The following is a 27,711-nucleotide window of genomic DNA, read 5'->3' as shown; positions in this document are numbered from 1 at the left end:
GAGTGGCTATTAATAAAACAGAATGAACTAGAGTCATGAAGTTTTCCAGTTTATTTTAAGAAAAACCTGAGAGTAGGAGGGAGGAGTTGAAATGTGTGAGAATCAACTTACGATAAACGAGAACCTCAACTTAAAGAAAAAGAAGTCACTGAAGTAAGGGCCTTCCCTATTTTGTGGACTGGAAGACAAGTCGGGAGTTTGGAAGGATCAGATCAGTGTGTGTCTCCCCTTAGTCAGAAAGCCAAGCTGAGAGCACAGTGACGCAGGCAGGAGCACCAGACATGTGCTTGCATCCAGAAGTCCCAGGCTTCCCCGCAACAGACTGTTTCACTCAAGCTGGCCACAAGTTCTAGAAAGAAGAACCTAAGTCTGACCTTTGTCACTTCTCCAGTGGAAATGCCAAAATATCAGGAAGTGATCTGAATGGAGGAAAAGGTCAGGGCAACACAGAGACCAAGTGAGTGATATTTTCCTGGAATACTAGCAAGTCGGTGCTACAGATGATGCAAGTGAAATTGAATCCAGTGCATTCCTATGTCTGAATCATTTGTAAGGCTATAGAGTAGTGGCAAGCAGCTTAGAGATCAAGGCATTAATTTTATTCCAGTCTCTTCTATTTGCCAGTCTTTTCTATTTGGATTTGGCCAAGTTATTTGACTTCTTTTTAAAAGATATTTATTTATTTGAATGAGAGGTAGAGAAAGGGTAAGTAAGGGAGAGAGGGAATGCAAAAGGGAGGGAGGGAGAGAGAGTTAAAGAGAATGGGAACAGGAACCCATCTCCCATCTACTGCTTCACTCCCTAAATGCCTGTCTGTAACAGCCAGGCCTGGGCCAGACCAAAACCAGGAGCTTGGAACTAAATTCAGATCTCGCACGTGGGTGTCAAGGACTTGAGACATCAGTCCTTGACAGGTCCAGGTACTTGAGACATCATCTGCTGCTTCCCAGGGGAGCTGCAACTGGAAGCAGGGCTGAGACTGGACCAGGCCGTCAGAGATGGAATGCGGTGTCCTAGTCATCTGCCCAAAGCCTGCCACTTCTTGCCTTATTGAAGACGCAACTTTATCATCTGTTAGCCAGGACGGATACTACAGTCCTCCGCTGCTCCTGGGAGAGTGAGTTGTTGTGCATGCTAAGGCCTCCCCAGCAGCAACGAGCCACGCCAGTTTGGGAAAAAGGAGGAATGTCATGATACCTGTGCCACTTAGTAATCTCTTTGTGTGTTCCTTAACGCAATAAGGATGACGATGTCAACATGAACTCAGGTGTGCGTGTTTCCCCACCAAGCGCGTCACGATCCTTCCCCTCACAATCCTGCAGAAGCCGTGAGAGGAGCCCCTCCCGTGGGCCCCCCGATTCTTGGTCTTAAGATTTCCTGCTCACAAATCACACTTTGTAAGGCCCTTCCAACTCAAAACCCCTGCTTCCCTATGGAACATCTGTTACTATCTTTAAACTTAAGGAAAGAATATTTTGGAAGAGAGGGGGGAAGAATAGTAGTGAATGGAAAAGGCCTACTATGCCTGCCAAAGCTCTTATTTTATTCCTGAGAGTTTGGTAAAAATTTGCAGTGCACACTCTAGAAAAGGATTTTTTTTTTTTTTTGGTGCCATAATGTATTTCAAAATTCCTTTGCTCTGCAAATACTTATTGAGTTCCTGCCTGCATCATGTAAAGCTGTTCTGAGCTGTGAGGGTGCCACTGTTAGCCACTCAATCTGATTGTCTTGTCTTCCATGGTCTCTACCACACTTTTGGCATTTCATGCAATGACGGGAAAACCAGGATGTGAATAACAAAAAGGGGAGGAGTAAAGGATATATCTTATTGGATTTGTCCTGACATTTTTTTTTTTTTAAACTTTTATTTAATGCATATAAATTTCCAAAGTACGACTTATGGATTACAATGGCTTTCCCCCCATACCGTCCCTCCCACCCACAACCCTCCCCTTTCCCACTCCCTCTCCCCTTCCATTCACATCAAGATTCATTTTCGATTATCTTAATATACAGAAGATCAGCTTAGTATACATTAAGTATGGATTTCAACAGTTTGCTCCCACACAGAAACATAAAGTGAAAAATAATAGATGATTTTTTAAAATGATGATGAAATCAGAGCAGACCTATTGTCATGTTTAATCCCAGTGAGAGTCAAGTTGGGAATTGATAATTTCTTTTTTTTTTTTTTTTTTTTTTTTACAGAGGATCAGTTTAGTATGCATTAAGTAAGGATTTCAACAGTTTGCACCCCCATAGAAACACAAAGTGAAATATATTGTTTGAGTACTCGTTATAGCATTAAATCTCAATGTACAGCACATTAAGGATAGAGATCCTACATGAGGAGTAAGTGCACAGTGACTCCTGTTGTTGACTTTACCAATTGACACTCCTGTCTATGGCATCAGCAATCTCCCTATGCTCCAGTCATGAGTTTCCAAGGCTATGGAAGCCCTCTGAGTTCTCCGATTCTTATCTTGTTTAGACAAGCTCATAGTCAAAGTGGAGGTTCTCTCCTCCCTTCAGAGAAAGGTACCTCCTTCTTTGATGGCCTGTTCTTTCCACTGGGATCTCACTCGCAGAGATCTTTTGCCAGAGTGTCTTGGCTTTCCATGCCTGAAATACTCTCATGAGCTTTTCAGCCAGCTCCGAATGCCTTTAGGGCTGATTCTGAGGCCAGAGTGCTATTTAGGACATCTGCCATTCTATGAGTCTGCTGAGTATCTCACTTCCCATGTTGGATCACTCTCCCCTTTATTTACTCCATCAGTTAGCATTAGCAGGTACTAGACTTATCTATGTGCTCCCTTTGACTCCCAGTCCCTTCACCATGACCAACTGTGAACTGAAACTGATCACCTGGAACAGTGAGATGGCATTGGTACATGCCACCTCGATGGGATTGAATTGGAATCCCCTGGTATGCTTCCAACTCCACCACTTGGGGCAAGTCAGCCTGAGCATGTCCCAAATTATACATCTCTTCCCTCTCCCATTCCCACCACCATGTTCAACAGGGATCACATTTCAGTTAATTTTCAACACTTAAGAATAACTGTGCATCAATTACAGATCTAAACCAGTCATATTAAGTAGAACAGATAAAAAAAACTACTAAGAGGGATAATGTATTTAGTTGTTCATTAACAGTCAGGGCTATGCTGATCAAGCCACCATTTCCCATAGTGTCCACCTCACTCCAACAGGTTTCCCTCTTGGTGTTCAGTCAGTCGTCACCGATCAGGGAGAACATATGGTATTTGTCCCTTTGGGACTGGCTTATTTCACTCAGCATGATGTGTTCCAGATTCCTCCATTTTGTTGCAAATGACTGGATTTCGTTGTTTCTTACTGCGGTATAGTATTCTAAAGAGTACATATCCCATAATTTCTTTATCCAGTCTATCGTTGATGGGCATTTAGGTTGGTTCCAGGTCTTAGCTATTGTGAATTGAGCTGCAATAAACATTAGGGTGCAGACCTCTTTTTTGTTTGCCAATTTAAATTCCTTTGGGTAAATTCCAAGGAGTGGGATGGCTGGGTCGGACGGTAGGGTTATCTTCAGGTTTCTGAGGAATCTCCAGACTGACTTCCATAGTGGCTTGACCAGTTTGCATTCCCACCAACAGTGGGTTAGTGTCCCTTTTTCCCCACATCCTCGCCAGCATCTGTTGTTGGTAGATTTCTGCATGTGAGCCATTCTAACCGGGGTGAGGTGAAACCTCATTGTGGTTTTGATTTGCATTTCCCTGATTGCTAATGACCTTGAACATTTTTTCATGTGCCTGTTGGCCATTTGGATTTCCTCTTTTGAAAAATGTCTATTGAGGTCCTTGGCCCATCTCTTAAGTGGGTTGTTGGTTTTGTTTTTGTGGAGTTTCTTGATCTCTTTGTAGATTCTGGTTATTAACCCTTTGTCTGTTGCATAGTTTGCAAATATTTTTTCCCATTCTGTCGGTTGTCTTTTCACTCTCCTCACTGTTTCTTTTGCAGTACAGAAACTTCTCAATTTGATGCAATCCCAATAGTTGATTTTGGCTTTGACTGCCTGTGCCTCCCGGGTCTTTTCCAGAAATTCTTTGCCTGTGCCAATATCTTGAAGGGTTTCTCCAATGTTCTCTAGTAACTTGATGGTGTCAGGTCGTAGATTTAGGTCTTTAATCCATGTGGAGTGGATTTTTGTGTAAGGTGTAAGGTAGGGGTCTTGCTTCATACTTCTGCATGTGGAAATCCAGTTTTCCCAGCACCATTTATTGAATAGACTGTCCTTGCTCCAGGAATTAGTTTTAGATCCTTGATCAAATATAAGTTGGCTGTAGATGTTTGGGTTGATTTCTGGTGTTTCAATTCTGTTCCATTGGTCTATCCATCTGTTTCTGTACCAGTACCATGCTGTTTTAATTACAACTGCCCTGTAGTATGTCCTGAAATCTGGTATTGTGATGCCTCCGGCTTTGTTTTTGTTGTACAAGATTGCTTTAGCTATTCGAGGTCTCTTGTGCCTCCATATAAATTTCAGCACCATTTTTTCCAGATCTGAGAAGAAGGTCTTCGGTATCTTGATTGGTATTGCATTGAATCTGTAAATTGCTTTTGGGAGAATGGACATTTTGATGATATTGATTCTTCCAATCCATGAGCATGGAAGATTTTTCCATTTCTTGGTATCCTCTTCTATTTCTTTCTTTAAGGTTTTGTAATTTTCATCGTAGAGATCTTTAACGTCTTTGGTTAAGTTTATTCCAAGGTATTTGATTGTTTTTGTAGCTATTGTGAATGGGATTGATCTTAGAAGTTCTTCCTCAGCCATGGCATTGTCTGTGTATACAAAGGCTGTTGATTTTTGTGCATTGATTTTATACCCTGCTACTTTGCCAAACTCTTCTATGAGTTCCAATAGTCTCTTAGTAGAGTTCTTTGGGTCCTCTAAATAAAGAATCATGTCATCTGCAAAGAGGGATAGTTTGAGCTCTTCCTTCCCAATTTGTATCCCTTTAATTTCTTTTTCTTGCCTAATAGCTCTGGCTAGAACCTCCAGAACTATATTGAATAGCAGTGGTGAGAGTGGGCATCCCTGTCTGGTTCCAGATCTCAGTGGAAATGCTTCCAACTTTTCCCCATTCAATAGGATGTTGGCTGTGGGTTTTTCATAGATTGCTTTGATTGTATTGAGGAATGTTCCTTCCAAACCCAGTTTGCTTAGAGTTTTCATCATGAACGGGTGTTGTATTTTATCAAATGCTTTCTCGGCATCTATTGAGATAATCATATGGTTTTTCTTCTGCAGTCTATTAATGTGGTGTATCACATTGATTGTCTTGCGCACATTAAACCATCCCTGCATACCAGGGATAAATCCCACTTGGTCTGGGTGGATGATCTTTCTGATGTGTTGTTGCATTCTATTGGCGAGAATTTTATTGAGGATTTTTGCATCTATGTTCATCAGGGATATTGGTCTGTAATTCTCTTTCAGTGCTGCATCTTTTTCTGGCTTAGGAATTAAGGTGATGCTGGCTTCATAGAAAGAATTTGGGAGGACTCCCTCTTCTTCGATTGTTCTGAATAGTTTGAGAAGAATTGGAGTTAGTTCTTCTTTAAACGTCTGGTAGAATTCAGCAGTGAATCCATCTGGTCCTGGGCTTTTCTTTGTTGGGAGGGCCTTTATTACTGTTTCAATTTCTGTCTCAGTTATGGGTCTGTTTAGGTTTTCGATGTCTTCCTGGTTCAATTTAGGCAGGTTGCATGTGTCCAGGAATCTATCCATTTCTGATAGGTTTCCCTGTTTGCTGGCATACAAGTCCTTGTAGTAATTTCTGATGATTCTTTTTATTTCTGTGGTGTCTGTTGTTACATTTCCTTTTTCATCTCTGATTTTATTGATTTGGGTCTTTTCTCTTCTTTTTTTAGTTAGTTGGGCCAATGGGGTGTCAATTTTGTTTATTTTTTCAAAAAACCAGCTCTTCGTTTGGCTGATTTTTTGTAATGTTTTTCTTGATTCAATCCTGTTGATTTCTTCTCTGATTTTAATTATTTCTCTTCTCCTACTAGATTTGGGTCTGATTTGCTGTCATTTTATATTAATTTTCCAAAATTATCATTTATTTAGTTACATGCACATTTGTATATAGTAATGAAATCAGTAGGTAGAAATAACTTTAGTGAGAATACATTTTTTTCCTTTGCCAACTTTCAACTTTAAAAAAATGAGAAAGATGGGCTTAATTTTTGTAATGAGAGGGCTAGCTTTTATGTGGCTTCTTTTTAATATCTACTGGGAAAATGCACTCAACTGTGATAAGAATTAGTCATTCTACTTGTATGAAAGCATGGAAAATTATCACATGTTAATTTCTGCTGACCTCTTTTATGTTAAACCATGTAGAGTATTTTTCAATTATGGGAGCTGATTTGATTTACTGAGAGTTCAGATTAGTAATGTATGAGCTGAATTGAGAACCTGATTATAAATCATTGCAGCATGACATTTGGATAAAATATAAAGATAACCTGGGTTTATTTATGATATTCTGTCAAGGAAATTCATGAGAATTAGCTTTCTCATGACAGTTCTAATCATCACTTTTGACTAAATTAGAAAATACTATATTTCCACATGAAGAAAATTTGTTAAATATTTGATAATGTAATTTCAATATCAAGCTGAAATCAAGAGAGACAAAAGGTATTGCTATTATTTTTGAAACAGTGCGATATAATTGGGCATAGCCCAATTTGTACTACAACTACTTGGCAAGGTTTGCAAAGGTTCTGTCTGGGTCTCTGCCCACACAACATGCAGTCTGAGCGGCTGGGTGTGGGGCCCAGTGCTGCTGTTTATTTAGAAGTGGGCCAGGTGATTCTGCAGTCAAGACCGAGAACCACGTGGTGAGGGGAGGGAACTTAGGAAGGCGGCTGAGGAGGAGTAGCAGCCCCTGAGCTCCTGTCCTGAAGGGCTTGAAGTCTCTGTCAGGATTCATTGGGCACCAAAAAAGGAAATGGGGAACCATTCCTAAAGAAAAGACTCAGTGCAGCCGCGAGGAGGCGGAGGATGTTTCTTGAAGGGATTCTGTCTGGCTATGGAGGCTAAAAGTACCCAAGTGCTATGGGAGCTGTGGAAGTTGCCTCAACATTAAGCAGTGAAAGGAGAAACGTTATATATATATATATATATATATATGTTTGCTCTCTAGCGAGCATTCATTTGTACTTCTTTGGTGGAAGAACGTTCGTTTCATTACTTTGTTTTCATTTTTTTTTGCCTTTGTAGTCACCCTTCAGAACACATATCTTGAAGAAGGCATCTAACACAAATAGAGGAGGGTTAGTCAGACCACGGTTGCAGCTGTGGCTTGGTTTTCATTTATTCCCCCTTCCATTTTCAGCACACATTTATGGGCGGAGTGTGGGGGGTGGGATGATGACCAGCAAGATGAATGAGGTCGCTATTTACTAAACCCTGGATGGAGGCCAGCACAGTTGCCCATAAATAAATGTAGTTAATCTTTCCTCCTGCAGAGTATTAATCAATTTCACCATAAAATCCTCCAAGTGAGCATATCCTGTGTGTCGAAGGGCCTTTGACTGCCTGCGCTGGGCATCATCTCCTGGCCGCGAGTGGGTTAACTAACGAAAATTACATAGTATATATTTGAGAATTAGTGACCATGAAGCAGAAGTTATATCTGTATATCAGCTGACCTCTTGGTTTGGAACCGAGTAGTAACAAACAAGTGAGATGATGTGTAGTGACATTTAGCTGTCCTCTCGCACTCCACATACACTTCTACGTGTTTCCTATCTGAAATCTCTTCTACTCAGGGGTCTGTTGGCCACAGCAGTGAACTCCTGACAGCTTTACTACATTTATTTTAGGTAAACATTTCTTTCTTGTGGCTTCTCGAGGACTATTTGTTCTCTTGTTCTGAAGAGTCAGTATTTTTAGCTTAAAGGGGAAGAGAGGCATGAGCCACCACAGAAGTAAAATCCCAGGACTTTGGTGAGACCACATGGGCTCTGAACTAGCCGAAGGATGCAGGGCCTCTTCTCCCAGAGGCTTGAGTGATACCAGGCATGGAGACAGCAATGACTGAGGGAAGCAAAGTGAGCCGTGCAGCCTGTGAACCTGAAGGTCAGACAGCAGGGATGACTTTGTGTTGTCACCTGCTGGAGCTGAAACTGAACTGAGGAGGTGACAACAGGGAATATTAAATCGAAAACAGCTTAGGGATACAAGTTTTTCTGATCTTTATTTAAAAGCTTACACAGAGAGTTCAACTACCAGACAGCAACCAAACACTATTTTTGCACCCACCCATTGAGCAGTTTGCATAGTACTTTGAGATTTTAAGCTATTGTCTTCATGTTATTTTAAAATCTTGGGGGTGTTTCTTTCTTTTTTTTTTTTTTTTGACAGGTAGAGTTAGACAGTGAGAGAGAGCCAGAGAGAAAGGTCTTCCTTTTCCTGTTGGTTCACCCCCCAAATGGCCACTACAGCTGGTGTGCTGCGCCGATCAGAAGCCAGGAGCCAGGTGCTTCTCCTGGTCTCCCATGCGGGTGCAGGGCCCAAGCACTTGGGCCATTCTCCACTGCCTTTCCGGGCCACAGCAGAGAGCTGGACTGAAAGAGGAGCAACTGGGACAGAATCCAATGCCCCAACTGGGACTAGAACCGGTGTGCCGGCGCCACAGGCGGAAAATTAGCCTAGTGAGCCGCAGCGCCGGTCAAGGTGTGATTATTTCTACAACAGTGAATTGGTTAATATAGTATTCAGTCTCATGGGATGTGTCCATTAAATGTACCACATTTTGACACTGGTAATATATTATTTGTGACTTCCATCCTGGCCTTCTGTTGTCTTAGTTAATGGGGTGTTGACTACAGTTCTAGAAAGACTTTTGTATTTCCATAGAAGGGATTTCATTTAGGGATTTATTGTAGCAAACCACAGGAACTTAAACTTCAGGTCGACTGAATCTATTATTATTTATTGTTGACCTTAGTTTAAAAAAAGTGATTTTAGTGAAAAGTCCATCACAGTGAAAATTTAAAACTGTTGTCACTCTTTCACTTCAGTTTTGTTGTTTTGACGTCATGTAGCCGCATTAGCAACTCCCTATGTTGGACCTCACCCACTTTTTTTTTTGACAGGCAGAATGGACAGTGAGATAGAGAGAGAGAGACAGAGAGAAAGGTCTTCCTTTGCCGTTGGTTCACCCTCCAATGGCCGCTGAGGCCGGCGTGCTGTAGCCGGTGCACCGTGCTGATGCGAAGCCAGGAGCCAGGTGCTTCTCCTGGTGTCCCATGGGGTGCAGGGCCCAAGGACTTGGGCCATCCTCCACTGCACTCCCTGGCCACAGCAGAGAGCTGGCCTGGAAGAGGGGCAACCAGGGCAGAATCCGGTGCCCCGACCGGGACTAGAACCCGATGTGCCAGCGCTGTAAGGCGGAGGATTAGCCTATTGAGCGGCGGCGCAGGCCGGACCTTACCCACTTTACACACCCAGTGTGACTGTCTTTTCTACCCTTCTGCCTGTTTCCTCCTGTCTTTTCTTAACTTTAATATGGAAACCTTACAGGCCCATCTGGATCACCCTTTGTCAAGATTTGGGTTGCAGCAAAACCCTCATTTTATTTTATTTGGGAAGTGGGAAGGGAGGGGAGTGAGGCAAAGAGATTTGCTACTCAAATTCACTACTCAAATACAAGGCTGAACTGGGGCCAGGAGCCAGGAATGCAATCTAGGTCTCCAATGTGGATACAGGAACCACATTATCTGAGCCAGTACCTGCTCCCTACCAGGATCTTCATTAGCAGGAAGCTGGAGTCAGGAGAAAGGGCTGAATCTGGAAGCCAAGTGGATGCACGTGTCTTAATCCACATCTTAGTCATCTTAATCTGCTCTTTTACTAGCAGACATTGCCAATCAACCTCACTATTCTTACTCCACGTGTATCCTTAGTCTTCTGACTTTTAGTCTAGTCACAAGAAACCATTTCCAGTTAGTGGGAGTAGTCACTATTTCACAAGGAAACCGAGCAGACCAGCATAATCCAAATTCCGGTGTAATAATGTTTCTGACCATAAGAACCACATGGGATACTCAGGACTCACCAAGAACTACTGAATCAGAACCTCCAGAGGAGGAGCTGGAAAAACTTTTTCCCGTTTTGCTGTGTTTAAGGATATTTTTGGAACATTTTGGAAGATAAAAAAATATGTAAATATCCTCCTACACTTCTTAAAATGTCTTCTACCTAGGAGCTATAGTGCAAAGAATTTTAATCTCTAAAATATTGATCTCTGTGTAGGTATTTTGAGTTTGGCTGGGAAGTAGTACCTAGGGATCAAGGTTGCAGGAGGGGACAAAGTACTTAACAATAAACAGAATAGTTACTATAAATGTATGAATACATGGTACCTGGTGACCAGTGTTCAAAATTCAGCAAACCCAAGCTCCACATCCTAATCCAATCAAACTAATGCCAGTGTATTTATCTGCCATTCGAATGAGCACCAGATGGAATAGGGTTATCAAGTGTCAATCGAAGACAATGAAAATAAGATAGCAAAAGGAGCTTATGATAGTGCATCTTGCCCCCAGATCACTGATTTGAAGTCACTTTAATAAGGATTTAATAAGATTGTAGCTATAGCACAAAGAAGTCAGAAGTCATGCTAACAAAAAATTGTCCCTATGAAGTTCTGTTTAATTGTACTGTTTAGAAGCATCATATTGTATGTGAAACAATATATCAGTTTATTTGATATATTGATATTTGATATTCTGGCTGTCCATGCATTTGACAAAGTGCCTATTGAAGTTTTTTATTTACTACTGAAATGGGATTTCCAAGTCTTTTTTTTTTTTATCTTTTTTGAATACAAACATAATTTTCCGCTGTAAAACTTATGGTGGTTTGTTTTAAGCACTAGCCATTATGAGATGCTAATTATATGATCTACTTTCATTGTGCTCAGTCATCGCCTTCCATCTCTAATAAACTGTGCCTTAATTGCTGAGGACCTTATTGTAGTAGTATTTCTGTTCTTAATGTCTTAAATGTTTTAAGCAGTGCTCTGGTCACATTGCTTACATTGCTAGCTAAGTGGGCACAACAAAAGTGCAAATTCTTTTCCAACCATTAGACCCTGTGGTTGGACAAGTCACTTGTTTGTTTTATCTTCTCTTTCCTCTCTTAGTCATGTTGGTTAGCTACCAGAGGGAATTTCTACAAATAGCACCTCTCCTGAGGAAATTGTTAGCACAGAGTAACTGGATTTCACTTCAAATGGGCACCAAGCATATGATGGGAGAGGGGAGGTTGAAGGATAAACTCTGTAGATGAAGGCACACATTTACTTGCTCTTGTAGATTAACACTGTTAGCAAGAATACTGATGACAGAATGATTTCCTAATGCTGCAGGTAGCCCTACTGGAGAACCTTGTGGGAAGACTTGTCTGGAGGAGAGAGATAATGAGTGGCTGGGCGTCACTCTTTCCAGACAGCCAGGAGAAAACGGATCCATCGTGGTAGGTACTGGAGTTGGTGCACTGATCTGTCATAAAATCACTTATTCTAAGTGAAATCTTCACATCATTTGCACTACTTTTATTTTATTCAGACTTGTGGGCATCGATGGAAAAATATATTTTACATAAAGAATGAGAATAAGCTCCCCATTGGTGTTTGCTATGGAATGCCCTCTGATTTACGAACAGAACTGAGTAAAAGAATGGCTCCATGCTATCAAGGTAAGGCATGGCTTCACTATTAACCAGATCAAGACAAATAAGTGAATGTTTAGATTTTTTAATTTTTCAATTTTGGATGTTCAGAGACTGAGAGGCAGATATTCAATGTAGCTATGTTCCTTTTTGACTACTTGAATTATTTCTTCCTTTCCTTTGTTCACCCAACTGCAGTAGCATTAGGTTTCTTTTTTTATTATTTTTAAAAAACTATTTGAAAGACATAGTTGCAGAGAAGGAGAGGTAGACTCAGGTGGGGAGAGGGAGGGAGGAAGAGACAGAGAGAGAGAAATCTTCCATCTGCTTGTTCGCTCCCCAAGTGACTGCAATGGCCAGGGCTGGGCCAAGCCAAAGCCAGGAGCCAGGAGCTTCATCCGGGGCTCCTACATGAATGGCAGGGCCCAAGCACTCAGGCCATTTTCTAATGCTTTGTCAGTTGCCTTAGAAGGAAGCTGGATTGAAAGTGGAGCATGAGGAGTCATACCACTGTCCAGTTGGGATGCAGGTACTGCAGGCTGTGGATTTACCCACGAAGCATCAACGCCAGCCCCAGCATTAGGTTTTATAAATGTGCTTTTAGAAATACAAATTCTAGGGGCTGGCGCCATGGCTCACTTTGTTAAATCCTCCGCCTGCAGTGCCGGCATCCCATATGGGCACCGGGTTCTAGTCCCGATTGCTTCTCTTCCAGTCCAGCTCTCTGCTGTGGCCCAGGAGGGCAGCGGAGGATGGCCCAAGTGCTTGGGCCCCTGCACCCACATGGGAGACCAGAAAGAAGCACCTGTCTCCTGGCTTTGGATCAGCACAACGCTGGCCATTGTGGCCATTTGGGGAATGAACCAACGGAAGGAAGACCTTTCTCTCTGTCTCTCTCACTGTCTATTACTCTACCTGTCAAATTAAAAAAAATAAATAAATAAATACAAATTCTATAAAGTTTAATTTGAATGGTTCTGGAATCTGACTGGTAACCACTTTCTATTGTTTTATTTTACTTTCATTTCAGTATAACTGCATTTAATACCCAGTAAATATGGATCCTTATAAAGTTATGAAATTACATTAAAAAGTCTGAATAGAAAGAACATGACTTTTTTTTACCTTTTACTTCCAAGAGTAATCAGAAGGATTCAAACTATAATTGTATAATTGTAAGCACTCTTCTTTCCCAATTCGTATGTATTCCTTGAAACCACAAGAGATTAGTGTCCAAAAGGCCTTTCTTAGGGAAATTCCTACCATAAGTACTTCTGCGTGTATAGAGTGAGGACATAAACAACTAAAGTTACAGGTGAAAGTCAGCAGAGCAATTAAAATTATAGGCAAAAAACACCTAAAATACTAACAATGTATCCTTACAGAACTAAGAAAAGCTTATGAATGCCAATTTCCAATTTTTCTGACCTCACAAAGACCAGCATCCAAAGAAAAATTTGTTAATTGGCAAAACTTTGGCCAAGTATTTGAATACAATTATTTTTAAACTTTAAAAAAAAATCTTATTAGAAAGGTAGAGTGAGAGAGAGAGAGACAGAGACAGAGATCTTCCATCCACGGTTTACTCCTCAAATGGATGCAAGGGCCAGGGCTGGGCCAGGTGAAAGCCAAGAGTGTGGAGCTTCATCTGGGTTTCTAACATGGAGAGACCCAGAGGCCCAAGTACTTGGTCCATCTTTTTCTACAATAACAGGTGCATTAGCAGCTAGCCTGATGAGGAGTAGAACAATTGGGACTTGAACTGGCTGTCATAGAGGATGCCAGCACTGCGGGTGGTGGCCTAATCTGCACCACAACACTGGCACCTGGATTGGAGTCTGTCTTGCCTGGAATTCAATGTAGTTTATATGATAAATATTGTTGTCTTTGAATGCCAACAAGATTAAAGGTAACTACTAAATTGTCAATCACTATAAAACAGTCTAGGATCTGTATGTTTATCCTCTTCTGCCTCAGAGCTTATGGTTTGTAACTTAAAATATTTTTATGGTAGAGTTTTTATTTTTGTGCAGATATACTTAGCCACTTTCTGCAAAAAAAAAAAAAAAAATTCAAGATGACATAACCCTAACACACTTAAAAGCAGAGCATCTGGTAAGATAATAAAATTAATCACAGGCCGGCGCCGTGGCTCACTAGGCTAATCCTCCGCCTTATGGTGCCAGCACACAGGGTTCTAGTCCCAGTCGGGGCGCCAGATTCTGTCCTGGTTGCCCCTCTTCCAGGCCAGCTCTCTGCTGTGGCCAGGAAGTGCAGTGGAGGATGGCCCAAGTGCTTGGGCCCTGCACCCCATGGGAGACCAGGTTAAGCACCTGGCTCCTGCCTTTGGATCAGCGCAGTGCGCCGGCCTCAGCGGCCATTGGAGGGTGAACCAACGGCAAAGGAAGACCTTTCTCTCTCTCTCTCTCTCTCTCTCTCACTGTCCACTCTGTCAAAAAAATTAATCACAGGAAATGGTAGTATACATGAGGTAGCAATTGTTCAACTTTTCTGGTTGGAAAATGCAAAAAAATGTGGTTCAGATGATTTCCATGGAGGTTTTCTTATGCTAGTTCTCCAGAAGCAGCAAAGCTTTGTCCCAGAAATGAGCTCCAACAGCACCCATTAATGAATATCTTGTGATGAGAGCCTCCGTCTCCACGTGGGTCTGAGTCAGTCTCTGATTTTCAGCAGGGAAAAATCTAGGGGAGGAGTTTCTTCAATAAATGACGTTGGAGAAACTGGAAATACACATACAAAATAATGAAACTGGGGGGCCTTGCTTTGTGGTGTAACAGGTTAAGCCTCCACCTGGGACACTGGTGACTCACACGGGTGCCAGTTCTAAACCTGGCTGCTCTACTTCCAATCCAGTTCCCTGCTAATGTGCCCGGAAAAAGCAGTGAATGATGGGAGATCCAGACGAAGCTCCGAGCCCCTGGCCTCGGGCTGGTCCAGCCACAGCAATTGCTGCCATTTGGGGAGTGAACCAGCAAATGGAAGATTCTCTCTGTCTCTCCTTTTGTATTACTCTGCCTTATAAATAAATAAATAAATAAATAAATAAATAAAATTGAGGACCTTTATCTTACATCATACGTGAAAGTCAACTCAAAGTGGAATAAAAACATAAATGTAAATCTTGAATCTACAAAATTCCTAAAAGAAAACACAGCGGGAAAGCTCTTTGGCATCCATATGAGCAATGGTTTCTTGATATTTTTTGGCTATCACACCAAAGCCTCAGGCAGCAAAAGCAAAACTAAAGAAGCAGAATTGCATCAAGCCACAAGACTTCTACAGAGCAAAGGAAACAAGGAACAGACTATGTACTGGTAAAAATGTTTGCAAGCCATGTATCTGCTGAAATGTTAGTATCTAAAATCTAATATCTAAATATCTAAAATATAAAAGCAACTCACTAATTTGATAGCAAAACCAAACAAATAATTGACTTGAAAGTAGATGAACATAACCAGCGTAGGTGATGCAGCAGGTTAAGCTCTGCTTGCAATATCTGCATCCCATATCCAAGTGCTATTTATGGTCCTGGCTGTTCCACTTTGGATCCAGCATCCTGCCCACGTGCCTATGAAGGCAGCATAAGATCGTCGAAGTTATTGGACCGCTGCCAACCCCCTGGGAGACCAGGATGGAGCTGCTGGCTTGTGCCTAGCCCAGTCCTTTATGTTGCAGTCATGAGGAGTAAACTAGTGGAAGGAAGATCTCATGTTTTTAAAAAATTGCTTTAAAAAAAAATAAGACTGAATTGGATTCCTACATCCCCACTCGAGTGCTTGGATTCAAATCGTGGCTGTGCCCCCCAACTTTACCTTCCTGCTAATATGCACAGTGGTGGACAGTGGTGATGGCTCAAGTAGTTGTGACCTTGCCACTCATATGGGAGGTCCATATTGAGTTCCCAGTTCATGGCTCAGGCCTAGTGTAGGCCCTGGCCATTGTACATTTGGAAAATGAACCAGCAGTTAGAAGATTGACCCCTCTCCTTCAGTTGTTTATCGTTTCAAGTAGATAAAAATAAACTTTGTTCTTAAAAGGCAGGAGATACCAAGTGTTGCTGAGGATGCAGATACTGTTGGTAAGACTGTAAATTGGCAAAGCCCTTGCACAGTGTGTCATAATTAAAAACAGAACTAACATACAATTTAGCAATCCCTCTTCTAGGGAGAAACACAAAGGAAATGAAATCAGTACCATAAAGAGCTATCTGTACTTCTATGTTCATTACCATGTTATTCACAGAAACTAAGGAAGCAGCCTGTTTGTCTGCAAATGGATGGGTGAGGAATTATGAGCGATGTATGTATATAGATATTTGTACACACATACACACACAATGAAACATTATTCAACCTTCTAAAAGGAAATCCTGTAATTTATGAAAACAGGTGATCTTGGAGAACATTGTGTTAAGGAGGTAAGCAGGTGCAAAAGACAAATACTATATGATCTCATTGGAATGAAGGTATTTCAAAAAGTTCACAGAAAATGGAAATAAAAGATAAATTTATTTTGGTGCAAAAAGTTTTGAAATCTGTACATAAGAAGTTCTTCAAAAGTTTACAAAAAATGTGTATTATAAAAAAGCTATGCATGGTTTTTGAAATGTTTTTCACCAAAATAAACATCTTTTAATTTCATTAATAACTTTTTGCAGTATGTTCAGAGTAGAATCTGGAAGTCAAACATATGGAAACAGAATTGGAAGTGGTTGTCAGGAATGGGAACTGTTGGCTAAAGGAAGCAGAGGTGCAGTGTTGTGAGAGGAATAAATCTAGAGACATAATGCATGGCATGAGAACTCAAGTTAACAGCAATTATTTATCCAGGAATTGACCAAGAGCAGATTTCAGGTGCTCTTACCATACAGGAAAAAGGTCCCTGTGAGAAGATGGATGTGTTAATTTGCATGAATGTAGTGATAATTTCACTCTTATTTCTGTGCTTCATTTTAGATTATATAAGAAAATTTGGAGAAAACTTTGCATCATGTCAAGCTGGAATATCTAGTTTTTACACAGAGGTAATAAGTTTAAAACATAGCTGCTATAAGTGTTTACAAATAAAACCTTAATTATGAAGGTTTTCAAGTCTGATGTTAGCCTTTGAAGTAAAAATTGTGTAGTATTTTTTAAATTTGTGAGTGTTACAACTTAATTTCTACACTTAATATTCCAGATATATTTTGATAAAATATTGATTTTTAGATGGCTGTATTGCACAGAACCAACTAAAATCTATACTAAAGAGTCTTACTTCCAGCAATAATTTAATGGAAATCAAAAATAGCTATAGTGGCTTCCTTAGGTATTGAAAATATCTAAGTATCGTTATTTTAACTACTAGTTGAGGGGGTAAGGAAGCATATGAGTCTACATTTTTCATTGAAGTGACAATGGTTGGCAGATTCAAGAACTTATATCCTCTTAGATTATTTCTCGAATTCTTTTGTTTTCTTTCTTCCTCTCCAGGGTGTGCTATGAGATGTCAGAGTTGTACTCACCTCCAGATCTCCGAGTTTCCCTTCATATCCGATCATTGTGAATCACAAATGTTTTCTAACTCTGTGCAGATCAGGCTGCATACCGTTTCGAGCAAACAACTTCTATAAATATTCACTGTTATACAAAAAGGCTTACAATACCGCTCTATTCAATCGATGTTTTCAAATTTAGGACTAAGAGATATAGGTTTCATTACTTAAGATTTTCATTCTATACCAGACAAATACCTGTTCATTCCAAGCTTCTTTCTGTTTCTTTTTCCTAAGTTCCTCTTTACAATAAATTACGCCCCAAATTCCCTTGCCCTTTTTCCCCTAAACTATTATTGTTAGGGAACTAGTCAGTGGGTTTTTGCAAATTCAAATAAAATATGTCCACTTTTTACTCTTGGGTCACACACAATTACCTCTGTAATGAGCACTAATAAATTGCCTTAGATATAATTTTCTTTAATAAAAACCACATTGCCTTTCTCCTGAAAGCTTACTGTACTTGCAGTGATTCCACCTTCAGTTTTTAAAATGCACTGTGAAGTATTTCAGAGTTTCTTCTTGATACTTCTAGTGGAAACCCCTTAACCAATGTCTTGGCTTGTTATTTTCTGATAGTTTTTTTTTCATTCTTTTACTTCTTTAATTCTTTTTTTTAGAAAACTTTTATTTAATAAATATAAATTTCCAAAGTACAAATCTTGGATTATAGCGGTTTTTCCGCCCCATCACCACCCTCCCACCCATAAACCATCCCATCTCCTACTCCCCCTCCCATCCCATTCTTCATTAAGATTCATTTTTAATTATCTTTATATACAGGAGATCAACTTAGTATATACTAAGAAAAGATTTCAACAGACTGCACCCACACAGGCACACAAAGTAAAATACTGTTTGAAGACTAGTTTTACCATTAATTCTCATAGTACAATACATTAAGGACAGAGATCCTACCTGGGGAGTAAGTGCACAGTGACTCCTGTTGTTGATTTAACAATTGACACTCTTATTGGTGACATCAGTAATCACCTGAGGCTCTTGGCATGAGCTGCCAAGGCTATGGAAGCCTCTTGAGTCCACAAACTTACTTAGGGCCAAATCAAAGTGGAAATTCTCTCCTCCCTTCAGAGAAAGGTACCTCCTTCTTTGATAGCCCCTTCTTTCCACTGGGATCTCAGTCACAGAGATCTTTCATTTAGGTCATTTTTTTGCAACAGTGTCTTGGCTTTCCATGCCTGAAATACTCTCATGGGCTTTTTAGCCAGAACTGAATGCCTTAAGGGCTGATTCTGAGGCCAGAGTGCTGTTTAGGGCATTTGCCATTCTCTGAGTCTGCTGTGTATCCTGCTTCCCATGTTGGATTGTTCTCTCCCTTTTTTATTCTATCAGTTAGTATTAGCAGACACTAGTCTTGTTTATGTGATCCCTTTGACACTTAATACTATCTTTGTGATCAATTATGAACCAGCCCTTTCTGATAGTTAAACACAATATATATATTTCATAAATCTATTATAAAAATGTATTCTCTTCACCAATTACTTAAAGTGCTGTGTATCTGGAGGAGATTTGGGGTGATCAGATTTAACTTTTAAATGAATGATTTTGTTTTGTTTTTACAGGATTTAATTGTAATGGGAGCACCTGGATCATTTTATTGGACTGGTTCTCTTTTTGTCTACAATATAACTACAAATAAATACAAGGCTTTTTGGGACAAAGATAATCAAGTAAAATTTGGAAGTTATTTAGGTATTATAAAATTAATTAATTCAAATTGTCTCTGCTTGTATATACTAGTAATTATAAATAAGGGAAAGATTCAAAAGATCTAAATGGCTAGTAACAATTAAAGGCCCAATTCAGAAGCTGTCTCCTATAGATAGAATCCATGAAAGTAGTTTACTTAATATCTTATACTTACATGTGGGTCTACAATACTGACTATATTATTCTTACACTAGTAATCCCAGTTTACTTTTTGCACTTCAGCAAACACTTGTGAGCTTACATCATAGTCATATGCATTTAACTTCATAGATACCTTCTACCAAGTATTTACTGTATCACAGAAAGGTAAAAGTAAAAGCATTCCCTGAATTAACTCATTGAAATCCTGGATAAGTAAGTACAGCTTTGAAAAGAACCAACTGAAAGCCAGTGGAACTGTCGAAGGCATTCTAGGTCAGAACATTGAGAAACATATGGGTCTAAAAATGGCTCATTGACTTTTGCCTTTTAAGTTCTTAGATATTTCCTGGAGCTTAACTGTTTTTGTCATGTTTTCCTCCTCATTAATATTTCATTAATCAGCAGCAGGGCACCTTGTCCTCTGTATTTCTACAGAAATAAAAAAATTGGCGTTAATTCTCACTACCATAAAATAAATGTTTTCCATGTAATTTTTCAGAAAAATTAGATTTATTTAAATGGCATGAGCTTCAAATGTATTTTGTACTTAGAAATAATTATAATAAAATAAGCAGTATTTGTTCCCATTCAAATAGAAGAAATTCATCTTCAAACAGAAGGAATTTATTTCCAATTTTCCTTTTTATCATTGAAAGATATCTTGAAGTATTGTAAGAAATGTGATATGATATTATCCTTTTTATGTAAAATAAAAATGTTACCTTTTGTGATTATCAAGTTATTACAATAGGAAGATCTCATGGCAAAAACTTGAAGTTTAGAAATATTTAAAGCTTAAAATGCTCTATTTTATAGGAGATTACTTCAAAAAGTTCATGAGAAATGGAATTAAACAATTGTCTTTGGTGTAAAAATGTTGAAATTCATGCATATGTGGGGTCCACAAAAAGTTCATGAAAATCTGTTTTATGAAAAAATTGTAGATTTAAGTTTTTTGCATGAAAATAAGCTTATTAATTCCAGTCTTTAAAATTTATTTTTATTTATTTGAAAGACAATGAGACAGTTATTTATCCCTCAGTTTAATCCCCAAATGCCTACACAGCTGGAGTTGAGTTAGACAGAAGCCTAGAGCCAGGAATTCAATTTGGGTCTTTCATGTGGTCATCACTTTGCCTTCCAGTGTGCACATTAGCACTGGGCTGGAATTGGAAGCAGAGCAGAGACCCCCCCCAAACCCAATATGGAATTTTGATTTGGAATGCAGGCATCCCAATTGGCGTCTTAACCACTGTGCCAAATGCCTGGCTCAGTGCCTCTTTTCTGTGAATGTTTTGAGGTCCCCATTTTTTGTTGTAATCCTTGAAGCTGATTATTGCTACTGCACAGGAACTCACAAATCAAATATGAAGGTCTGGTTTTCTTTCAGTTTCTAGGACTTGGAATACTAACCACATGACTATAGTTTCATAACACACATAGCATTATTGATTAAGACATAAACTAAATAACCGATTTTAAGTATTACTGTGCTAAGTATTAAAACTGCTTAGTGTAGTCGCTGTGAATTCAGTCTCTGAATTCTGAATGAAATCTTGATGTATTTTACTCACTGTCAAGGGTGATTCTCTTATGCTTTTCTTGAAGGGTACTCAGTTGGAGCTGGTCACTTCTGGAGTCGACATACAACAGAAGTAGTTGGAGGAGCTCCTCAACATGAACAGATTGGAAAAGTAATTCCATTTTTAGATTTATTCCTCCTCAGAATTTCAAATGAATTTGCTGAGAAAGGATATGAAAGGAAGCAGGGCAAAAATTTTAAAGATGAAAGGTGAACAGTATTGTGCTGCATTTAATGAATTTGTAAAACATTTATAGTTTCAGAAGATATTTAATAGAAAATCCTTCAGGAGAATTATGTAAGTCAATTTTTCTTTGAAGTAAATTTTTTCTAAAATACAATGTCCAGAGAATGCATTTATTGGTTAGCATTCATTGAAATAAAATTGAGGTAGCTACACATTTTGTGGTAAGACTAGAAAAATGTTATTTCTGGTTATAGTTTTTGCAGATTGTTCCGTGAACATTGGTCAATTTTTCTGACTCTTACATTTCAAAACTTAGGCATACAACACTTTCTGTGCTCCCTTTATGGGATCAGTAAGATAATTCCTGAAGAGATAGTTTTGTAAGTAAAACATATTACCATGAAAGTGGACCCTAAACCTTTTATATTGCTCTTTAAAGTATTTATTTGAACAAGATTAAGTTATGAAAATTGATGTTTTGATGAAGCAGAAGTTTAGGAAGAAAATTCTAGAGCAATGTAAACTTTTCTAATTCTTTCTCCAATGGCAGGCATATATATTCAGCATTGACGCCAGAGAACTAAATATCTTATATGAAATGAAAGGTAAAAAGGTAATATGTCTCTACCCTGGGTGTCACTGAGGGCTTTTGTGAATAACCCTGCTTTGTTCTCAATGACTGGATCTCCTTTGTTTTGGGGTAGCTCGGCTCATATTTTGGAGCCTCTGTGTGTGCTGTGGACCTCAATGCGGATGGCTTCTCAGACCTACTCGTAGGAGCTCCTATGCAGAGCACCATCAGGGAGGAAGGAAGAGTGTTCGTGTACATCAACTCGGGCTCGGTATGTCCAATCACCTGCACAGGAGAAGCCATTTATGGAGAGAGATGAACACTGAAATTGTTCCCATTGCTGAGTTTTGAGGTGATGGGTTCTCATACTTATTTTACTGACAAATGTGAAAATCTGGTATTGTACCAGTGCTCTAAAAGTGAAATGGAACATGATGATGAGTGGGCAGTCGTTTCGTTTTGATAGTACACCAGTATGAGGTAAAACATTACAGAGTTTTTCTATTCACATCTTGTATGTCTTCACTCTAGTAGTTGAAATTTCTTTTAGATATATTCTTATATAAACCGAATGTGAAAGAATCATTTTTATAAACCCTTCAAAAATGTTTTAATAGTTCTATAGTTGAGCTCCTTATATTATTTAATAAGTTATAAGCTATTACTAGAAATAGAAAATAAAGACTTAAATGTTTGTGATTTCTTGTTTTGAAGACAATTAGAAATAAAATCTGTTTTGAGGAATGCTTAATTTTCACAATTCATGTAAACTATATTCTTGAAAAGAATATAAACTTGGCATAGTTTACAGAAAATGGATATATTAATTGCATGCATAGGTCATTACTGATGAGGGTTCAGTTTTAAATTATGAAGCAATATTGTGTCCTAGATATTGACCACTCGGTGATTCAGTCTAAAGAGTTCCGCTGCCCTTGTCTTCCCAGCCTCAGTTCTTGACATTAGATCAAAACAAAGAATCAGGGCCTTAAGGAGATCTTCTTGGCCTATTTGTCTATCTGAAAGCAAGATTGGGCCTGTGAGAAAACTGGCATTGCATATGGCATAGCATTCTTCAGTCAGGATTTGACAAAGTAAAATCTTTTTTAGGATGCTACTTGTAATCTTGTTTAATCAACCATTTCAGAGCATTTAGTAAGTTCCTATAGTAAATGTCAGTCTAAATTGTACAACTGAAGAGAGAACTCTCTAATGTGATAAAGCTGGGGGATTCTCAAGGTTCCAAATATAGAGCAGAGAGTTACTAATGCACCGGGCTTTCCTAGGCTATGCTTAAATCTCAATTTAATAATAACGCCGTATCAGTAGCACAGTGATCACTGGAATCCCATCAATAATAGTATTGGACAACACTTTCTCTTCCACAGACACTCCACATTTCCCTGTTCATAGATGGTCTTCCTTAGACTTCTTAAGCATGCTGCAAATTTGTTACCTTTCTCTTACAGCTGAACTTTTTTGACAGTAAGTTAAACAGTAGCATGTACATATAAAATATGGGAATCCCTTTCCCTTTCAAATGTTAATCTCAATATGAGAAATGCATACAAGCAGAGTTTTGCTTGAAGGGCAAGGGAAGACCCCTAACTACTGTGCTACCCTCCTGTTCTTCCCTGGTACGTCCCTGAGGCACTCTGCCAAATACTGTGCTTGATTTAATAACAGAGTCTGACTTTGAAATCCTGTGACACAAATAAGTGTCCCTTTGTTCCCACCTAACTTCCTCTTTCTTAACCCTTTGAAATTACACTCACCTAAGTGACAGTGTATATATCTGTATTTGCTTAGCTATTGGAAAAATCGTCTGGCTTGTTGCTGCTATGTCTTTAGTGCTTGGAGCAGCCCTGGAGAAGTAGGTGCTCTGAAATTGGTTTTCAGTGAACTCAAGAAAGAGTGACACTTGAATGACTCTGGTTTCCACCTACTTCTACCAAAATAGCTCTCAGGGATCCCCAGAAGACTCTTGCCGCCACTCATGGATTGGAGAATACTCGAAGCAGAGTGATTACCTGAAACTCTCCTCCCCTAACTTCAGTGCCATTGTGTCATCTTAAGTCTGCACCCCTCTTAAATCTGTCCTCCCTGGAGCATCTTGAAATTTATGCATTTCCTTGAGAGTCCAGCTCTTTCATCCCTCACCCCTTTGATCTAGTCAGTCTCTGCTTTGTTGTCAGTGATTCTGTCTATACAGACGATTCCTAGTCATCTAAGTTCATTTTAAATGAATGACATTTAGTGACTATCTGAAGTGTAACAGAGTATGGGAAGAGTTGAGAGTGTACTTACTCTTGTTCTCTAGGGCCTTGGAATCCAGTGAATACACAAAACCTGGAGGTAAATAGTGAAACACAACATGGTAAAATAGTATATTTTAAATCTATATAAAATACAAAAAAATCCACTTTGGATCAAAAATTTTTCACAGAGGAAATGATATTTGAGCAACAAAAGAATAGGAGTTTTCAGTTGGATTATACAAGGTGATGGGGAAGAACACGTTGGATCTTCTGAGGAGAAGAAAGCAACTATGAGTGGTACATAGATTTTTTTAGTTTCAGCCGAAGGGACTGACATGATTAGTGTGTGGAGAGGACTGGTAGCAACAGCTCAGTATTTGGGGCCCTTGCTGTGGCTCATTTGGCTAATCCTACACCTGTGGCACCGGCATCCCATATGGGCACCGGGTTCTAGTCCCGGTTGCTCCTATTCCAGTCCAGCTATCTGCTGTGGCCCGCGAAGGCAGTGGAGGATGGCGCAAGTGCTTGGGGCCCTGCACCTGCATGGGAGACCAGGAAGAAGCACCTGGCTCCTGGCTTCGGATTGGTGCAGTGCTGGCCATAGCAGCCATTTGGGGAGTGAACCAACGGAAGGAAGACCTTTCTCTCTGTCTCTCTCTCTCTCACAGTCTATAAATCTATCTTTCAAATAAATAAATAATTAAAAAACAGCTCGGTATTGCACCATTATTGAGTGTTTTATTATAATCACTCTTCTTCCAACTTCCAAAGAATCAGGTAACCAATCCCTGCCCCACTGCTGTTGGAGTAAGTTTCCAAAGGTCAGCCTCAGTCACGCCACTCAGCTCAGACACCTTCAGTGGCTGTCTACTGTTCACTAGATCAAGAGAAAATTGCTGTTAGCAAGCAAAATAGTACATCTGAAGATATCAATTGAAGTTTTTGGCTCATTTATTACATATTCCATTTATTATAGTCAGATTCTCTGAAATTTGCTAATAGTTTTCTGTGTATGTCAAACTCATACTCATCCTTCAATAGCTACTTTGTCTGCCAACTACTTCATGAAATTTCTCTCGGTCATCACAGATGTTCTTTCATTGTTTCTTGAGATTGCAGTGTTTATATAAGGACATTTCAAAAAGCTGTTGGACATATAGCACAGTGAGTTAAGTCACCCGTTGAAATGCCCACATACCAAATCAGAGTAGTTGGTTTGAGTCCTAGCTACTCACACTTCTAATCCAGCTTCCTTTAATGTACCTGGGAAGGCAACAGATAATGATTCAAGTACTTGAGTTCCTGCCACCCATGTGGGAGACCTGGATGAGATTCCAGGCTTCTGCCTTTGGCCTCATCCAGGACAGCTGTTGCAGGAATTTGGAAGAGTGGGCCCATGGATGGAAGATGTTTGTCTCTCCCTTCTCCTCTTCTCCCCTGTCCCCCTCACTCCCTCCCACTTCTCCTCTCTCCCTCTTTTCCTCCCTTTCTCATTCACTCTGCATTTCAAATAAATTTTCTTTATGTTCATGGAAAATGAAACTAAAGTATAAGTTTATTTTGTTAAAAAAAATCTTAAAATCCATGCATAGATTTCTCAAAATACACATTTTCCATGAACTTTTGAAGATTCTTTGTATGCATGCATTTTGTAATTTTTTGTACAAAAACAAATTTATCTTTTAACCTCATTGCCACGAACAATTTGAAGTAGGCCATTCCTTTTAAGTCCTAGCTTGCTTCCTCTAAAGGGAATGTGTTTGATAAACACTGCCTTGTCCCCTTTTGCCTGTTTACTCTGCACAGTGCATTGTCTTTATTAAGAGCTTGATAAGTATTTGCTAAATTGAATTATCAAAATGATTTATTGGATTTTCAAAGCTAGGGTTCATGAGTTTGTCCATTTTTTATGTCCTCTGAGCTCTTATCATGCTATTACATGTGTTGACATGCTCAATAAATATTTATTGAATTGAACTGAGATATGTGTGCTGAAGCTCAGTCTGTAGTTTGTCCAACTTGTTTGACTCAATAGAAAAAATCCATATCCAATTACAGCAGTAAATCATGTGTAAAGTTGTCTGAGAGTGTTATAATGACACCTTTTCTCTCCCTTTCTATCTAGGGAGCAGTAATGAATGAAATGGAAACAGAACTCATTGGAAGTGACAAATATGCTGCAAGATTTGGGGAATCTATAGTTAATCTTGGTGACATTGACAATGATGGCTTTGAAGGTAATTAAAAGGATCAAATGTGGTACTTTATTTATGCCTTAAAAGTGGTTCTGGAAGAGAATGTGATTGGAGTTTTGTGTTGTCTGTATCTAGAAAATAGAGCCAAAATGGTATAATAAGATTTTTTTTCTTTTTATAGTGTTCTGACTTTAGTTATTGATCTTTTGTTTTCTTTTTAAATATTCTGCCTCCGATTACAATGACTAGAAGTTTAAACCCATTTCACTCTTACTAAAAGAGCAGAATTCTTTTTTTTTTTTCAATATTTTATTTATTTGAGAGGAAAAGTTACAGACAGAAGAAGAGACAGAGAGAAAGGTCTTCCATCTGCTGGTTCACTCCCTAAACTGCTGCAATGGCCAGAGCTGGCCTGATCCAAAGCCAGGAGCCAAAAGCTTCTTCTGGGTCACCTACATCGTTGCATGGACCCAAGCACTTGGGCCATCTTTAACTGCTTTCCCAGGCCATAACAGAGATCTAGATTGGAAATGGAACAGCTGGTGCCCATGTGAGATGCCGGTGCCACAGTTGGAGGCTTACTCACCACAGCACAGCACAGGCTCCCACCTCTTGATCTTTACTCTTATCCATAAAGGATGATTTTCAAAATACCTTATTTCATTGATTCTAAGTCGTCATTCATATATATTATATTATTATTTTATGTGCTCCTAGAAAAAAACACTGCTGTGGCACCTACTATTTTTATATGCTAAGAAGGATGCTGATTTCAGAAATGAGAAAATGTTGGGGGTGGCATGGGGGATGATGTGTGTATTAGAGACTCTTTGGACCACGGTCTTTAACTATCAGTGTAGATACTGACCACACACCACTGAGGGCTGGCTGCAGAGCTGGAGCAGAGTTTACTCAAGTCCCCAGCTAGACTGGAAATTTCCTGTTCAGCTGTTGCACTGTGGGAGAACTTCAGGGATTTCAGAGGGAATCCTAAGCAGTTATGATGAGCAGCTAGGAGTACTGGGACACTAGCTATTCACCAACTGAAAGGAAGTAATTCAATAATGAAATGCATGAGATTGTCATAATGGAATATATTGCCCTGGATTGTCAGTCCTGATGTTGGAATACTTGTCTCTGCCAGCAGTCCCTCAACATATGCCAGTACTTAACATTTTTCAGTACTAAGTGGTAACAGAGTCTGTTAAGATGGCATATGCAAGGATGATTGAGTTTGAGAGGAGAGCGTAACTCTTCTTACTAGAGTTATACCAATTAGTATTTGATACTTGCTGTCAGTGTTCAGAATTGTGTCTTCTTTGTATGGTCATTGACAATCAGTGCACACTAATATTGGCTAAAGTTTACTTGGATACTAAAACTAAATGATGGACGGGAGTGGGTGTTCTGGCCACCACTTGGGACACCTGCATCCATCTGAGTGTCTGGGATAGAGTCCCACCTCTGCTTCTAAGCCAGCTTCCTGATAATACACACCCTGGGAGGCAGCAGATGGTAGCCCAGGTAGTTGGGGTCCAGCCACCTGTGTGGGGGACCCAGATTAAGTTTCTGGATCCTGGATTCAGCTTGGCACAGCCCTGGCTGTTGTGGGCATTTGGGGACTGAACTGTAGATAAAAGAGCTCTGTCTCTTCCCCTTTATCTTTCTTACTCTGTTACTTTGCCTTTCAAATAAATATAAATAAATAAACAAACAAACAAACTCAAAGTGATGGAGTGCTTTAAATTCTTACCT

At 39.6% G+C, this 27,711-nt stretch overlaps 1 protein-coding gene across 4 annotated transcripts in view; it reads left to right on the top strand.

Annotated features, from left to right (window-relative positions):
- Positions 1 to 27,711, top strand: part of ITGA4 (integrin subunit alpha 4) — a 145,455-nt gene that overhangs the window by 51,024 nt on the left and 66,720 nt on the right. For 3 of the 4 annotated variants that reach the window (XM_089329048.1, XM_089329049.1, XM_002712227.6), the window contains 8 exons: positions 11,433 to 11,539; positions 11,632 to 11,761; positions 16,711 to 16,778; positions 18,875 to 19,004; positions 20,772 to 20,857; positions 21,483 to 21,545; positions 21,637 to 21,774; positions 25,887 to 25,998. In XM_089329048.1, the coding sequence (XP_089185174.1) occupies positions 11,433 to 11,539; positions 11,632 to 11,761; positions 16,711 to 16,778; positions 18,875 to 19,004; positions 20,772 to 20,857; positions 21,483 to 21,545; positions 21,637 to 21,774; positions 25,887 to 25,998 (834 nt within the window). The remainder of the gene's footprint in view (positions 1 to 11,432; positions 11,540 to 11,631; positions 11,762 to 16,710; positions 16,779 to 18,874; positions 19,005 to 20,771; positions 20,858 to 21,482; positions 21,546 to 21,636; positions 21,775 to 25,886; positions 25,999 to 27,711) is intronic. The other variant, XM_089329050.1, reaches the window with a different exon arrangement.

The sequence above is a fragment of the Oryctolagus cuniculus genome, chromosome 3 (genome assembly GCF_051225735.1).
Source record: "Oryctolagus cuniculus isolate XC-2025 breed Fujian yellow rabbit chromosome 3, ASM5122573v1, whole genome shotgun sequence".
NCBI lineage: Eukaryota > Metazoa > Chordata > Mammalia > Lagomorpha > Leporidae > Oryctolagus > Oryctolagus cuniculus.
Note: the sequence above shows the minus strand (reverse complement) of the source record. Positions and strands in the feature narration are given on the sequence as shown.